General features: G+C 42.2%; 1 protein-coding gene across 1 annotated transcript in view; it reads right to left on the reverse strand.

The window, feature by feature from the left end:
- Positions 1-562: 562 nt before the first annotated feature.
- GRTP1 (growth hormone regulated TBC protein 1) overlaps positions 563-17,913 on the reverse strand; it is a 39,764-nt gene continuing 22,413 nt past the window's right edge. Inside the window, exons 6-8 of the mRNA XM_075425232.1 lie at positions 3,625-3,797; positions 3,316-3,501; positions 563-1,192 (exon numbers count right to left, since the gene is read on the reverse strand). Coding sequence (XP_075281347.1) covers positions 1,103-1,192; positions 3,316-3,501; positions 3,625-3,797 — 449 coding nt within the window. The 3' untranslated portion in view covers positions 563-1,102. The remainder of the gene's footprint in view (positions 1,193-3,315; positions 3,502-3,624; positions 3,798-17,913) is intronic.

The raw sequence follows: 17,913 nt of genomic DNA on the forward strand, positions 1-17,913 counted from the left end.
GAGTAGAGGGGGAGGAGAAAGCAGTGAAGCAATTTGCAGGCACCCGGCCCCAGTGGGGCTGGAAGCAGCCAAGCGCCAGTGGCAGGGCTGCTGCTTTGCTTGTGGCTGCCCAGGGGCAGGACAAGGTAGGCATTAAGGTCCAGCTTTGGAACTGCCTGATGTCTCTCCCTGTCAAGGAAGAAGTCTGTCTGGCTATCTCTACACGTGTTTCTCCCAAACTTTTTAGGGACACAGGTATATGAGGATATAGCACCTGTAGTGTAACCTCAGTGCAACAGCACAAAGTAGAAGTAACAGCATCTGCTTTCAGCATCCCTTACATCAAAGTGCAAAATACTGCTTCCGGACCTGAGTCAAATTCCTTGTTACCTGCTGTGCTAGAAAACCCTGAATAAGCGTATAAAATACTAAGAGTGGTTATAGAGGAGTTTTTGCTGCTCCTTTCTGTAGCCTGGACTTGCACATGTTCCCTGCTGCCTTCACCTGAAGAGCTGTTGTACACTGCATAGGTGTAACTGTTAGCCAAGATAAAGAGCTTCCTCACTGCTGTCTTGCCCTGCAATTTGCCATATTTAGTGAGTTCCCTAAGTGACAGCAACGAGGAAAAAGGAAGATGCTTGTATTCTGGCGAACTAGTGGCAGTCAGGAAAGAGATCGGATATTTTACTCTCTTCACATGAAGAAACAAGTTCTGACAAATTAATTTATTTTGTACAAATGATAGCAGTGTCACAGTTAATACAGTAGGAAGGATATGTAATTTTATACACCTGTTTTCTTTTAACATTACAAAATGCCCTGAAAAGACAAGGACGGTGACTGGTTTTTTTAAAAGGAGTGTCCTGACACTGATCACATTCTACTCTGAAAATACTTTAATCCTTAAAAAAAAAAAAAAACAAAAAAACCCCAGCAGAACCACCAGTTCCAGTTATGACATCTGACATACAGTACAAAGTGTTAACAACACTTACTTGAAAGGCAGGAAAAATTGGTCAAGTGTCAGTTAACTCATGGAAAGCTTACAGTGTGCTTTAGTCAGTGCAAACAGAGGAATGTGTCAATTGCTGTAGTATCTCACCACCTGGTTAAATCTGGCGAGTTATCCCTGAGAAAGCAACTTCTCTCTGCAAGTCTCTCGGAGTTTGTTGATTGTTGCCATGGACAAGCTTCCAGGGTCTGTGAATATTTTCTGAGGGCAAAAGGAGATAATTCATAGTTAACATTCCGGCTCTGGACAACATGCTGGAACTTTTACATCATCCTGTCAAGTGTGAAATCCTTGCTTTGATACCCATACTGTGAAAACGCTGACTGCTGTCTGGCCTCCTTGTGACAGGGTCACACCTTCTTCTACGCTGCTGTTTACCAGGTAAACCTGCAGCTCATAACAAGTGCTGTAAGTTACACAAAGGCAACAACACTAAAGCTAGTCTTGAATATAAGCGTCCAGTTAAAATTATTTCAGAAGGCATTTGTGTTGGTGGCTGGCAGGCAGATTTAGAACATATTAAGCTAACCTGGGTAATGCTGCAAAGCACCAGTGTGTTTCTTACTTGGTGCTAGCACAGGTTGTTCGGGCTCTGGAGCGCACACACACACACAACAACAACATGATCCTACTGCAAAAAAGTCAGTCTTAAGCCCTTGATGTACCACCTTCGCTCTTCTCTACCAAGCTTTCCAGAGCAGCAGGGGATATGGAATTTGAGGCATTTCAAACGCTCTGTATATATCAGTGATACTTTTTTGCTTTAACTTGTTCAAGAAAAATGTGTTTGTTTTCACTACCTCATCTAAAACTTCTGATTGAACAAAACTATGAAGCAAGCTGCAAGTTTATGCACTTTAATCTACTGTTAAGATGTGTGGGTTCCTCAGTTGTCTGTAGTTGTAATTGACTACTCCGGAGATGAGATTATAAATGAGCCTGTTTTGAACAGCGTTCTGGTGAAGAAGCCTGCATTGCATTCAACTTAAAACTCAGGTTTTGTTCAGGGGAAGGGGGGCATAAAATACTCGACTGTCATCACCTCCGCTGGTACCACTATCTATGCTGCTGGAAGAAAAACCACAAAACCAAACCCAAAGGTACGTGTTCGAAAGTTACGTAAGAACATAACTAAAGTGTTTATTTAATTCTCTTGAAACCCCCCTCACTACAATAACCCACACAGTTAAAATGAGTATTTTATTCAGAGTAACTGCAAGAAAAAGGTAGTTGATTTTTCTAAAAACAGCTGCTGTAAAATGTAATGTCATTTAAGGGGGAGGAGGATGGGAGAAGTCCTTCAAGGACAAGTGTTTGTCTCAGTCTCTGAACTGGTATTCTCATGGCAGTTAACGTGTTAACAAACCTCTTATTCCAAACCCTTTATGGAATGGGAAAACCCCTCAAATGTCTCCCTTCTAAATTACACTGTATCTGTAATTTATTTTTCCCTTGCTCCTTTAATTAAAAGGCTCACAAAGACGAGTAAGTTAAGCTTATTTTTCTTCTATATGAGCAAAGATGAAACATAACATAAATGACATCCTACTACGACAGCCCTATGCACAGAGGTCTGACCTGAGCACAAAACTCTTTGGGGAGTAACGGCTGTCTGTTGGGATGGAGCTGTGTGCACACTTGGCCACCAGTGAGAGCGGCGTTGGCCAAGTGATGTAGGACAGATGTGCTCCTGTGATTTTTTTTTTTCAATTAACATCTTTTACATTTTCATCTGCTGAGTTAAGCTCTGAGTCTAGTGTTTTATACAGATTTGGCACCCAATCTATTCATAGTTTACAAGAATAATTCTTAGTTTGCAGGTTGTCGTAAGACTTGACCACTCAACTTCATGGATTTTTTGTCTGAAAAAAAGAACTTGGTGCTACCTTTTTGTTCTCTGACTAAACATAATGCTTTATATTCTGGCACTATGAAGATTCATCAATGTGAGTTTAAAATTCACTTTGTGTCTATTCTACAATGTTCTATTACAGTTCATTTGAAGAAAGCACAGGAGCACAACACATCGTTCACTGAAAGAAGGCACTAAGGTTATTTTCTCATCAGACTTCCTGCCTTAACTGGTAAAAAGGGCAAAAAATTTTCCTTGGACAGATCATGTGAGTGGCTTACTATATATGGATTTAGATGATACTACTTTAAAAGGTTTGCATTTCTTATATAAAAACATTCTTCATCCTTTCAGCAATTCCTACAGATACATTTCTCTGAACTGTATCCATCTTTTTGACTAAGCAAAACTCATTCAAAGTCAGTCTTGTTTTTAATTTATTTATAACAACTAAAAGCTGCAGAGAATTTACCTGCATGAAGCTGTGACACTCCGTTACAAGTGTTCCTTTGGTGATCTGCTTAAATTTATCACAAATGTCAGGGAAATTGGTGGCTTCCAAAATAAAAGCTTGGTGTTGCTTAATTAATGTTAAGGCCACGCGGAAGATGATCTTTGACCCTTCATAGAATAAGCAATCCCATATTCGGAGTACAGTCTGCAGGAAAGGAGAAAATTCAGATTACAGCTGCTTGATTTCCAGTAGGTAATTATTACTCAAGCACTACAAATGAAATATGATTATGAGTATATATAAAGAGAACTTCATGTTACCAATTACCTCTACTGGAAGAATGTCAATGAACAAGCATATAAACCAGCGTGACACCACTAGGGTCCACATGACTCCGTGTCTTTCCATCAGCTCTGCCACAGCCGGAACTTTCATTTTCACAAGTTCTCCAAGGACTTCCTGATCAGTTTTCAGGCCCAACATTGCAGGACTGTAATAATCTTGGAGAGAAGAAACCAAAATTCAGGGATCTATGGATATGACCTTTCCACAAAATGGAAGAGAATGTGCTGTACAGCTGGGTATATAAAGGCATGTTAAGGCTACGAATCCCAAGTTGAAGTAAATTAAACCTTGCAATGAAGATGTCTGCATTATGGTCATACAGCACTTGTCTTTCAGTCAAGGCTCGTCCCTCTACACAAACGCTTCATTCATGCCTACCAAAGTATCTTCTTTCTCTCGGACGTTGTTTTGGTAATTCATTATTTCTTCCCAAGGAAGGATAATCTAGGTCATTTTTCATTACTAGCTTAAACTGCAGAAGTCTCACTGATATTTAAACAGTTCAATATAACCACTGCCTCCTTCCTGTGTGTGTGGGCTGCACACCTCCCAGTCTACGCAATACCCAGACAGGTAACAAAAAACCCAACCCAGAGTCTTTAGACTGGGTCCAGTCACTAACTGGAAACATGAATTTCTGAGAGTGTCAACTGCGCAGGGGTGCTGGAGGCCAGATACCACTGCTCCTAGGGTATGACTTTGCCATTAAGAGGTTTTCCTCTCTTCTCTGAGCCAAGGAAATCCCATCTTTCATAGAATTAATTGCAGAAGGAAGTGAATGACAGGTCCCCCAGGCAACAGCTCTGCCTACTTAATTTATCTGCGAGACAGGTTGAAATTAGACCTACATCTCCTCCACTGCTGGTCGCTGCACTGAACCATTAAATCCAAAATTAAGAAAACTGGAGCACACTATGACTGTTACCGCACAGCCTGTTGACAGCGTAAGCATCTTCATCACCAAGGTGCAGGCTGAATAACAAGCATCACACTTCTAGAAACAAGTAGTTCTGGGTATACTTAAGGGAAGAAAAATACTGTTTTAGTTCCTAAGAGTTCAGATGGCCCACCGAGGGACAAGAGTTGCACAGATGTTTAAGGAATTCGTATTTTGGGTTTAGATGTTGACAGAAACATTTAAGCTGGACTTGATGGCTCCAGCCCTGGGAAGCACTGGTTGATGGTTCACTAGTGCTTTGCTGACAAGACCTATGTTATATTAAAATTATTTACTGAAATAAATAACTGGTAACACAAGCACCTTTCTACGTGTTTCTTTCCTTCACTGACTCTGGAAAGCTGCAGTTCAGGTTTCTCTAACTTAGCTGGTTTCTGCCACGGTTCCCAGACACAGGCACAGCATAGACCCGTGGTTCACAGGAAGGTGAAGCAAGTCCAGTTGTCTGAAATCATTTTAATAAAACCTCCCAGCGCCACAAATAAGCTAAAGATGATATCCAAATTATGCAGTACATTTTTAACCACTTTAATTTCTCTAATGAAATCACCAGAGCAGTTTAATATTTCACTGTTCTGTGTCAATGGTTTTCTTGAACAGATTTCCCCCCTCCAGGAGCTATTTGCTATACATTTGTCCGGTCCAAGCTGCAGAACACCTACGGAAGTTTTCACATCACATTCACCCTTTACGAAGCTAGCTTTTTGTCTGTGAGCTGTATCTTCTTTGTTCCTGCTGAAGAACGATAGGTAAAACTCCTCTGCAGACCTAAGAGCCACTGCCACTACACACATTCCTTTAACCATTTGCCTTTCAATTGCTTGTAGAGAAAGCTCCAAGAGCTAAAGCACAAGTAATCCCGTGAAAAAGTGTCCTGAAAACAAACGGACTCACGCCATGACCTCAGAGCCAACCTCAAAACCTCTCCTCTGCCTGTTTTGTGTTAGCGTGGTGCTCATTTGTCAATCGGAATGCAGGTAAAGTGATGTTCACTGGCTGAGTAAACCTTTTTTCAAATGCTGCTTTCATGTAAGTGAAAAACAAAGAATCACGTGTCACATAACAGAACAAGCCTTCTTCCCTTTACTACCCTTCCTCCTCCTGTCCTACCTCTACAAACCATTTTTTTTTCTTTTTTGTGCTCCTGAGACTTCTTAAACTTAAAAAAACTTAAAACTTCTTCAAGTTACAACTGGCAAGCATCCTCAGGAGGAAAGACAGCAGCCCACACACTTTCTGCTCTGCTGCGATCATCCGATACGCTGAAATCAACAGCAGCTGCTATTTTTACTTTGTACAGCAAAGTAAATGTCAGGGTCTCAGCGAGAATGCAACTGGACACCCACCCAGCTTTTGGAGAGCTGGCGAGTAAGAAGTTAACAGCCAGGCAACTTGGATCCGTCACTGAAGCAGCCGGGAAGCCTCGGTGGAAATTAAAATTTCGTGCAAGTTTGTTAAATTGTACTGCTGGACAGAAAGGAAAAAGGAACTATTCATTTATCTGGGGCAGCCTCCTGCCGTTCCTCGTGGAGCAGGACCAGCTCCCATGTGCCCTGCTACGCCCCACTGCAACGTTCAGCCCAGCGCCGCTGCAAAACAAGCGGGAGCAGCGATTAACGATTTTATGCAAATGCCAGTGACTGAGTAGCAGCTTTTTTTCCAGGATATTAGCTGCCAGTTCACAACAGAAAGAAGTTACGTTAAACAAATCTGCACCCAAGACATTTTAATATGTAATTATTGTACATTAATTATAGTTACTGGGGGTATTAATTATAATTATTACACATAATTACTATGTAATTATAATTTAATATATACAATTTTACTATATATATACACACACTTTTATACATAAATGTATGTATGTAAAATTAGCTCCTCAAATTAGGAAAGCCACATTTCCAGTCCTCCAGAAACATTCCTGCAGGACCCCGTACCTGTGCAAAACCTCCCCGCAGATCATTTACAAGGCACGTAACAGCACTGCAGCAGCCCAGGGGATAGCCCAGATCTAAGCCTACGGCTCCAGCACCGATGTTACCCCCGGAGGGGTGCCAGGCCGGCAGGCACAGCCGGCAGCCCCCACGCCTGCGCTCTGCCCCAGGGACCAGCACCAAGTCACCAGGGCTACGCAGGGTCAGCCAGAACAGCACAGGCGAGGCCGAAGAGGATCCGGCGTCATGCCCGAGCCACCTTTCACCGTCCACATCTGGTTTCACTACTGACAGCGGTTTTGTAACTCGTTTTGGTGCCCATGTGCTTGGTAACATTTAACCTAGGTGGCTCTTTTCCGTTCTTGCCTGCTAGGGACGCCCAGTCCCCAAGACTTCTGGAAATGTCCCCTCCGCAAAAATCCTGCAGCTCTCCCTTGCTGCAAATGTTTCACTGCGTGCCCTGTTTTCCTCATCTTTTATAATCGGCTGCTCTGCCCAGAATCCCTCCCTAAAGTCAACATAGCCTTGTTTATAAAGAAGTCTACACAAGCCTAACCCTCCCCCACACCACAAAGCTGTTTTTCACAAGGTACTGTGCAGCAAATTATTTTCACTCACCTACCATCAAAATACATTAGCTTTCTGTTACTTCCATATCTTACAAATTACTTGAAATTTCTAAGTTTGCATGATCCACACTTAATTAGCATATTAATTATTTTTCCCTTTCAATAATCTGGCAAAATACAGAGCAGTTGATGACCCAGAACAGACCTGAGTCAGTAACTGCTCCCAATCTTCCACTTACTAATTAAAATAAATAAAATCAAATGTAGGCTAATGATACCGTGTATCTACGGATCTAGGTTGGTTTATAAGAATGTCCTCTGACAATATATCATCTCCCTGAAAAAAACACATAGCCAGATTGCTTCCTTTTATTCCTCCAACTGTCAAATGGAAGTGAGAATGTTCACATTTAGGTGATCACATGCTAGGTTACTTTTCATTGCATCTTCTTCTAGAAGGTAACAAATGAAATAATAATTTCATAATTCTAATTTAATTAATAATAATAATTATAAACTATTCTTAAATTCCAGAAGAATGTCTAGATGAAACTTAAGTTTCCCAGTATAAAACTCCTTGTTGCCAAGCTCTTTTGTAAACCAGTCCTAGCCCTGCCTGCCTTTCCTCTCGGCTTTCCTTTGTCTGCTGCTTTCCCACACGCACCTGCTTTGCCTAATCCATCGTTCCTGGTGCCTGCCCGTGGATTTTGGATGCCTTGCTAAGCTTAGGGGTGGCCGAAAGCATAGCAAAGGGCAATGCAAGCAGCACCCCATGTGGAATTCACCCCACCGAGTGCCCCTTCCTCATGAAAGTTCTGACCCCGAACAGCAGCGCAGCCCCCACGGCTCTGCCGGGACCATCAGCTTCTCTTCCTCTCAGAGTTGAACAGCAAAAAGGAAAAGCCAGCTTCACCAGCTGCCAGGTATTTTATTGCTACTGTACAACGCAGGTGACGAGATGCAGAGACTTTTTTCTCTGTTTAAAGGGCTTTTTGTTACTAACGCTGCACTGACTGCGGCATGCTGCCACTTAGCTTGAAACCTGTCCTAGCTCAGCATCTGGCAGAGATGTTCCTTAAACTGCATTTCACCGTCTCCCTATCACAATAATTAGCACCTCTCTGAACCCTACCAGGATGTCCAGGACTAAGACATAACTGTTTGCTTGTGCTCCAGAGCTGTAATGAGATTTGCAGGAAATAAGGATAAAGCTTGTAGGGACTGTATGACCTTGTTCTCCGTTACAAATAGATTAAGAGGTTCCAAAAATAAAAGCTTAAGAAGCAGTACTCTTATAGCCTTAAATTACCTCTACAAGTCAGAGCTGCAGAAGTTAAAAAAGAATCCTTTCAGTCTCTTATGCATATGTCGGGTTAAATATAAATACTCCTACTGGAACTGACATCATATGAATTCTTAGTGCTACAGAAACACCCAAGGCAAGATGACAGCTCTGCTGCTTATCCCCCTCCACTTCTAACTATTATTTCAAGAGCCCGTATAACCCAGCCTGGGACAAACTGAGCGATTTGTCTTGGTGATCCAGTTTATTTAACCAAACTGAAAAATTAAAAAATAGCTGGTTTAACTTTTCTCACGGTCAGGAGCAATGTAAAGTATTTTATTCACAAGAACATGTTTATAATGTCCACAAGAGCCACGGCAGGGGGAGGGAGGGAGATTAAAGTTCTCTCTCCTCCCTCAAACAAGCAAAAATGGGTTATTTTTACCCCAATATGCAACATTCAAAAGTGTCCTCGTGCTGGAGATGCACATTACCATTTTCTGCCGGACTTCAGTGGAATCCAGCAGAGACGAACAGAGCAGGCCTCAGCGCTGACAGGCAAAAGCAGAGGTTGCCATGAGCAGAACTGGCCAACCTCACGAAAAGCACTCAGTTCTACATTTCAAGTGAAAACAGAAACAGATTCCACCATGTGCCTTTGTGGGAAAAAATCCTTTCCAGTAATCCCTCACTATAAAAACTTAGCTGTTTGCTCGTTACTGCACACAGGGGTTATTTAAAATAACCTTGGCAGTGCAAAGTTTTCCTGTCCAAAAAGATACGCTATCATAGCTGAGTTTATGAACTTCATGCAACACACATGGAATGAGTTTCATCGCTGCAGTTACAGAGAGGTCAAACTAGATTATGATAGCAGTCCCTTCTTACCTTCAGAGCACTGAAATGCCTTTTATGCTATTCCTGCACAATTTATTGACTCGCTCATTCTCTCTGTTGGCAACTCTCATCCTGCTTTGTCCAAGAAGGCAAGGCAACGTTCTGCTATTTTATTTCTACTGTGGGATAGTCTGAAAAGGTGCAACAGGTCTTCTACGAATCCACATTATGAGCCTGGCATAAAAACCTGGACAACCTACGTTTGGGAGGAAATCAGAAAGTCACAACAGGAAAAGGAGGAAAACCAAGAGTACTGCCAATTCTTTCTGCAATATCAGGCCAAAGTGACCCCCTGCAGATGTCCTGGCCAAAGTGATATCGTGCAGATATGTGGTAAATGGCAAGCTGAACTCTTGACTATGTTATTTTTAAAATGTACCTTCCTAATCCTCAGGGAACTGAAAAAAAAAAAAAATCCAAGCAAACAAACCCAAAACAGGCACAAGCCGTATTTTATTCTTCCTTCATTGAACCAACTGAACCAGAACTTCTGTCCTGAGGTCCTGAGCTCACACCAGAACCAGCAGTAGCTGTATCATTCCCAACTGAACATTAGCTTCACAAAACCGTAAGCAAGCCCAATTCATTTTTGATGCCAGAACTACTGTAAAAAAAAAAAATTGAGAATGCAAGCATTTTACGGATGCTTATTGGTTGTCATACCGAGATTATACAAAATTTAAAATACTAGTATTTTAAGAAATTATTTACTATTAACACCTTTTCAGCAAGCACAGAAAGGCAGCGTTTGATTGTTTCTGCATAATCCCATCTGCTTGTATCTATCTCTTGCTTCTGATCCCAGACTTTGACAACGGATCCTGTGGAGCAGAAAGCGCACTGTGGTTTCTTATTTGCATTTCACACAGCACAGTGGGATTCTGAGCAGATGTAGTAGCTACCATTTGGAAACTGAAGAAGGATGCTTATTAATTACAAAGACAATGGAAAAAAACGCAAATATGATACCCTTCCAGACATTAGAGAAGGCAGAGATGAAATACAAATCAACAAAGACTCGGTGTGTAACCTCTGGCAGAAACAAACTGAAGTTGGTGGGATGTCTGAAAGCACAAATGCAACTTTCAGACATTCTAGTTATGGAGAATGAAACTGGGTAATTTTTTTATTTTTTTTTTTTAATACTAACTCTCTGTTATGGGCTGCTCAGTAGAGACATTTGCATCATTAAAAACTAGATTAAAGTTACAGCTACCAAAGCATTCTCGTATGGGTTACACTTAACTCTGAGCAAAAGGCTGTTGGCCAATTCTCCTTTCTGCCCTTTCCCTCCTCTTCCTATCCACTACTACTCTGGAATCACTCCTTTTTGTGGACAATGTTTTTTTTCATAGTGTCAAGGACACTGACAGGGGTTATTCACCACTAAGCAGTTTCCAAACGCCCCGGCCTCACTCCAGTCGTTGTACTCTATGAATTGTGCCGGTCCGAAGAGTTGCATGCTTTGGAGAAGGCTGCAGCACACTGGGTTGACGGTGGGGCCAGGAGCCAAGGCTTTTAATTCAAAAAGACCTTGACAGACTTTTAACACTAATTTTGGTCGAGGAAGACTGTGTGAGAGATCGCTTAAGCAATTTGGACGCCCACAAATCCATGGGCCCTAATGGAATGCACCCACGAGTGCTGAGGGAGCTGGCGGATGTCGTTGCTGAGCCACTCTCCATCATCTCTGAAAGGTTCTGGAGGACAGGAGAGGTGCCCGAGGACTGGAGAAAAGCCAATGTCACTCCAGTCTTCAAAAAGGGCAAGAAGGAGGACCCAGGGAACTACAGGCCAGTCAGCCTCACCTCCATCCCGGGAAAGATGATGGAGCAGCTCATTCTAGAGGTCAGCATCAAGCAAGTGGAGGAAAAGAAGGTGATCAGGAGTAGTCAACATGGATTCACCAAAGGGAAATCATGCCTGACCAATCTGATAGCTTTCTACGATGGCATGACTGGCTGGGTAGATGAGGGGAGAGCAGTGGATGTTGTCTGCCTAGACTTCAGCAAGGCTTTCGACACCGTCTCCCATAACATCCTCCTAGGGAAGCTGAGGAAGTGTGGGCTGGATGAGTGGTCGGTGAAGTGGACTGAGAACTGGCCGAATAGCAGAGCTCAGAGGGTTGTCATCAGCGGCGCTGAGTATAGTTGGAGGCCTGTAGCTAGTGGTGTCCCTCAGGGGTCAGTACTGGGCACAGTTTTATTCAACTTCTTCATCAATGACCTGGATGAAGGGTTAGAATGTACCCTCAGCAGGTTTGCTGATGACACAAAACTGGGAGGAGTGGTGGATACACCAGTAGGCTGTGCTGCCATTCAGCGAGACCTGGACAGGCTGCAGAGTTGGGTGCAGAGGAACCTGATAAAGTTCAACAAGGGCAAGTGCAGGGTCCGGCACCTGGGGAGGAACAACCCCATGCATCAGTACAGGCTCGGGTCAGACCCACTGGAGAGCAGCTCTGCAGAGAGGGACCTGGGAGTGCTGGTGGATGACAGGTTGACCATGAGCCAGCAGTGTGCCCTGGCTGCCAAGAAGGCCAATGGCATCCTGGGGTGCATGAAGAAGAGTGTGGCCAGCAGGTCGAGGGAGGTTCTCCTCCCCCTCTACTCTGCCCTGGTGAGGCCCCATCTGAAGTACTCTGTCCAGTTCTGGGGTCCCCAGTTCAAGAAAGATGAGGAGCTACTGGAGAGAGTCCAGCGGAGGGCTATAAGGATGATGAGGGGACAGGAGCATCTCTCCTACGAGGAAAGGCTGAGGGAGCTGGGCTTGTTTAGCCTGCAGAAGAGAAGGCTGATAGGGGACCTTATAAATGCCTATAAATATCTTAAGGATGGGTCTTTTCAGTGGTGCCCAGCGACAGGACAAGGGGCAACGGGCACAAACTGAAGCACAGGAAGTTCCGTCTGAACATGAGGAAGAACAACTTCACTCTGAGGGTGACGGAGCACTGGCACAGGCTGCCCAGGGAGGTTGTGGAGTCTCCTTCTCTGGAGATATTCAAGACCCACCTGGACAACGTCCTGTGCAGCCTGCTGTAGGTAACCCTGCTTCGGCAGGGGGGTTGGACTAGATGACCCACAGAGGTCCCTCCCAACCCCGAACATTCAGTGATTCTGTAATTTCCTCAAACGGAAGGGAAATTCATGGACAAGCATTGACGACTACCACAACTACTTCTCATGCCTGTAGAGGAAATAAACATTTTTTTCCTAAAAAAAAAAAAAAAAAAAAAAAAAAAATAAAGAGTTTACAATTGTACAGTGAGTCTTAACAACTGATGACTTCAGCTGCATATGGATTCCTGGATCTGTTGCTTTTTTAATCCCCCATGGGATTAGGAAGAACAGCTATTTTATCAGTTCACCGCACTGACAAGACTATTCTTAACACCTCAGCACAAAACACAGCATTTATATTCTCTCACACTCAAGAGCCACCCCAGTGTTACATTTTCTTCAGCTCTTTACAAGAACGCTACAGTCACGCCACAGGAACTACCGAGAACACCACTTCAGGACTTGGGACAGAAGCAGGAGGCTTAAAACAGAAAGCTGGACAGACACATACGGTTCTAGCCTAATATTTGGAGAGGGAAACCAATCCAACCCTTCAGTCTGAAAAGAAGGCGAATGAAAGCCACGATCCTCTTACTTCAAGCTTGAAGAAGCTAACAAGAATTAATTTTAATCTTGAAGCCATGGGTCTTAAAAGTACGAGGGGAACAAATGAGACTTCGCCACTAGCCATAAATTGAAAGTTTAGTAAAGTGTTCAAGTCTTCTGAACATGAAACACAGGAATCAACCAAGGCTGCATTTCCCAAACACCTCTGTGAAACTAAACAGAATCTGTTATTGTACATTTAGGTAGACAAAAGTTACCACTGCACGTGATTTTCTTCATGTAATTTCCTTTACTCCCAAAGCACATCTGCCTCCACAAACACATTCTTTATGTAGCCACCTATGCTGCATATGCATTATACTACACTTTGAAACAATATCAAAGCCTGTTGCCAGTGCTTCTTCATACTATGCTATGTAAAAAAAACCACAAAACACTTGAGCAATTTAAAATAACAATTTTACAGGATTTTAAATTGCAAATACGATAAATCCAGAGTAAGCACATCTTAGCTCAGGAAAAGCCAAAGTAATCCTTGGATATATTCACTACTGGAGGAAAGAGTATGTCATCTCTGTATATGGCAGTAGCAAAACTGAGGTTAGAAAACTGCATCCAGCTCTGATATTCACATTTAAGGCAGGAAGTTGAAAAACTGGAAAGGACATGAAAGAAAGAGTTATAACCACTACTTACAAAAACTGAGCTCTGGAAGGAACTTCTCTATTTGTAGAATTTATGCACGGAAAATTAAAAGTAAACCACCACTTTGTAGAGAAAACACTCTAGGCATAATGGGCTTTTCAATATAGTACAAGAAAGTCTTGAAAAATAGCAATAGCAACAAGTTAGAACAAAGCAAATTCCAATAAAAAGTATAGCAAACATTTTTAATAAGAGTGGTGGTAGGGTCCTTCTTTCAGACCAAGTTCAGGACCTTTCGCAAAGACGAGCTCTACCCAAACGAGTCTGGTGCAGAGGGAACGGGAAGAAATGGTAGCATTTCCTCTGCTGGCTTCTTCTACAGCAAGTCCAGCTACATTTCCAGTTTCATGAGCCTTGGTATTTAACACATGGATTACTTCAAGCATATGAATCTATATTATGGGGATTTACAAGTTAAAATACAAAACTGTATATTAGGATCTGCACTGAGTACCTATAACCGTATTATACATTTGTCAGCAATTATATTACGCTTCTTGCTGTCAAAGTGACACATTTGGGAAGGCTGCATTATTAAAATTGTAACTGAACATGAAGAGCCCTGGCTGGCTATTAGAAGGTCAAAAAATAAAGCCAAACATGCTATGAGGAATGCAATAAACTACTTGCTTTGGCTTTGCACCTCTGCTGCTTTAACTCTACAATTAAAACAGCACAGTCCCTCTAACATGGAGACAGCTCTGTGAAAACTATAGTTCCAATACCACATGTGCACATTAGTGCTTTCACAACTAGAGCCACTAGCTAAAACTAAAAAAAAAATAAAAAATCCCTCCAACATGGCTATTCCAATCAAATATAAAGCACAAACTAAGTAAGGCTTGTGCCGCATGCTAAGGCTTGGCCACTAATTGGTTTTTACATATTCCAAAAAAGGGGACCTCTTCCCCCAAACCCACACTTCTGCGTTTCACCACTCTACCTACTCTCCTCCTTTGTATGCAGCCAGGGAATTCTACCTTTGATCAGTCCTAACTGAACTAAGATTTCATTTGAAGGTTATTTTGCTGGTGGCTTTTGAAAGGGATGAAACTTTGATTTACTGGGGAGATAAACAGGCAAATACCACTGCCTGCACAGCTAGCCAAAGGCTGCCATCCCATCCAGAGCAGTACCACAGAAGGCCTACTGAAGATACCTCAAGTCTGACATAATCAAATTGTATTAATACAAGGCTTGCTTGCCAGAAGGAAAGAGGCATACCTGACTCTTTTGGGTGGAGTAAGTCATTTAGGTCCTGCTTCCAGTGTAAATACAGCCATACCAAAGAACACAATATTCTTCGGCATTTTTAAACACTATGGGTCCTTTTGCTGCATAGCTGAAACTTGGCACGTTTCCTCATAAAAGTAAGGCTGACAATGTGTATATTCTTGTCATACACAGGAAACTTCTGTATTAGACAGAACTGCATGATTTCTACCCAGCTATCTAAAGCACATCTACTAAATACTGATGCTGTTCTCTTATTGATGAGGATTGTGATTTGGGGGGAGGCATACAATACATACAGGAAATAAATTATTCCAAAAGTATAAATATATGTATAATTTTAAAGAAGAAAAACATCAGTTACTCATTACCTCTTTGCTCAAGTCTCCCAAATCCCCTAGCAGTTCAGATTTGTAAGTAATAAGCATTTCAGGCTTATCGTGGTTTCTAAATACAGGCCCATGATGACTCCTACATTCCACCTTCAGCTTAACAGGACACTGCAGGCTTAATTCCTAGGTAAATACAACTGACCTCTAATGTTCAAAGATGAATGTTTTCACCATGGCTGCTGGTTAACAGTAAAGCATGTCAGAATCCCATATTTCAAAAACCCTAATTATCGAGCCTACCAGCCAAACGTTCCTCTCTCCTCATGGTAGATGTGATGTTGTACTTCAGAGGTGCGCACTGCTATGGCTTCACATGCAATCACAGACGAACCCTCTAAGGACGAGGAAGAACTCTACCAGCTCACAGCCCTGCAGTTGGGTGCTGCCAGAGGAAGAAGATAAGCAAATAGCCCAGCACTGATTAATCTGCTGAAACTTTCTGGGTTGATGGTGCTATAAAAAAGCTTGGTTATCAAAAACTACATCACAAACATGAGGTCACGCCTATTATGCATAAACCTGTAAGGAGCCTTCAACATCAAAGGCACATGCCTGTGGTGCTCAAATCTTCTCTGTGAAAGGACATGCTTTTCATCATGACAGTCTCCTTCACAGGCTGCAAATTCAGCTCAACAGTACTACTATTCAGGTCTAACAAGTGTCTTTTATCTGCACAACTGAATAAAATGCTTCACGTGAAACAAAGTTCCACTCCCCTTTGGACAAGCAGCTCTTGAAGGACCCAGCTACCCAGCCAGCTCTGCATTCAGAGGCTCCCTGGCAATACCCAATTAGGGTATTAAAATAAATTCAGCCACAAGAATGAAACAAATACATACTTAACTGCAACTAAAAGCATCAGTCTAAATACAAATTCTGCAAAGGTAGTACAACATTCTGCATTTCTCAAGTTGCCCTTCCCTTCACACCTGGAAGTCTGTACGATGGGACTTCAAAGACTGTTGTAGCACGAATCACTCGAAAGAGAAGGATATCCAAGTGTTTGATACGTAACTATGTTATTATTCAGTTCAAATATTCTTGTCTCTTACTATGCCTAATCTCTTACACAACAGTACCTGCAAGTCTATACCTGATACAATTGAGAACCACAGAGCTCAAACCAGAAATGTGTGGGATTGTCCATTATCTCAGACATTTGCCTTAACTGGCAGTCGCTAAGCTACCCACCAAAGCGGTATCTTGCATTGCACCTTGTTTCCTTGCAGATAACACCAGTTAGTTCAGTGTAGTCTACTACTTTTATGACTGTTTCAGCATTCAAAACTCTGTTCTTATGTTTTAATTGTTATTATTTTTAATTATTGATAAACAGCCAGGCAGTACATGTGGGTAAAAAAATTTTTACAAACACAAAATGCTAAAAAGTAGAAGGCTAAAGGAAGGTTGTTAGACTGATCCTTCAAGAATGCTTGTAGGCTACACCTAATGTAAGATTATTAACAATGTTGAAGAAGAAAAAGCTGATATGTGTTAACAATCCTAAACTGAGACATACTGTCCCATGTCAGGGCACAACAAAGTAATCTAGTGAGAAGAGTGGAGTAAGAGAGACAGTGGTGCGCAGCGACAGGACAAGGGGCAATGGGCACAAACTGAAGCATAGGAAGTTCCGTCTGAACATGAGGAAGAACTTCTTCCCTCTGAGGGTGACGGAGCACTGGAACAGGTTGCCCAGGGAGGTTGTGGATTCTCCTTCTCTGGAGATATTCAAGACCCGCCTGGACAAGGTCCTGTGCAGCCTGCTGTAGGTGACCCTGCTTCGGCAGGGGGGTTGGACTAGATGATACCCAGAGGTCCCTTCCAACCCCTATGATTCTGTGATTCTGTGACATGATGATATTTAAAATAACAAGGACAAGAACGTGCAAATCAAGGTCAGCAAAAAGGTGTTATGGATTCCTATAAGCTGTGGAAAAAACATCTTGTTGACAATGAGAGAGGAGCAATAGTGCATGCATTGTTACTGAGATCACAAATCAAAACCAGCGTGCTACAAGTTAAAAAAGGCAAGGGAGATACTACAGTTTTCCTCTCTCAAATAAAACACTTTCAGCTGTGAAGAGAGAAATAATGTCACTGCACAAGGCACTAGCAAATTTCCCACTGGAAAAGAAAAAGGCGCCACTGTGATCAAGTTAAAAAAAAAAAAATAAGAGAAATAAATTTGAACTGGAACAAGCACACAAAATAATTATTAGGGAACAGAGAGGAGTTTCATACAAGAGAAGAGTTTGACTGAAGCAGCTTAGAAATACAAAAGAACTGTAAAATGAATTGACTGTATCCTACAAATACATGAAATGTAAGCACAAGAGAGAGGAGGACTTACTTTTTTTACCCTCAAAAGCCAGCACTGGCATGAAAGGATATAAAATTGGCCATGAACAGGCTAAGGCAGAAATCATAAGACCTCTCTTAACCACTGGAGGAGTCATTCTACAACCGGTTTTCAATAAGAGTAAATAACTCCAGTATAATAGTCTACTAGACTGATCAGAGTTTAACTTGGTAAACACTGCTGCTTTCAGACTGAGAACCACTGAAGTGGAGGAAAAAAAAAGTTGTTATATATAAGCATAGCTGTCATGTGAAAGTGAGTTCAAATTGGCAAGTTTTCCTTCTCTTAAACTCACCATTTAATCACA

Source organism: Opisthocomus hoazin, chromosome 1 (assembly GCF_030867145.1).
Source record: "Opisthocomus hoazin isolate bOpiHoa1 chromosome 1, bOpiHoa1.hap1, whole genome shotgun sequence".
NCBI classification, from domain to species: Eukaryota; Metazoa; Chordata; class Aves; order Opisthocomiformes; family Opisthocomidae; genus Opisthocomus; species Opisthocomus hoazin.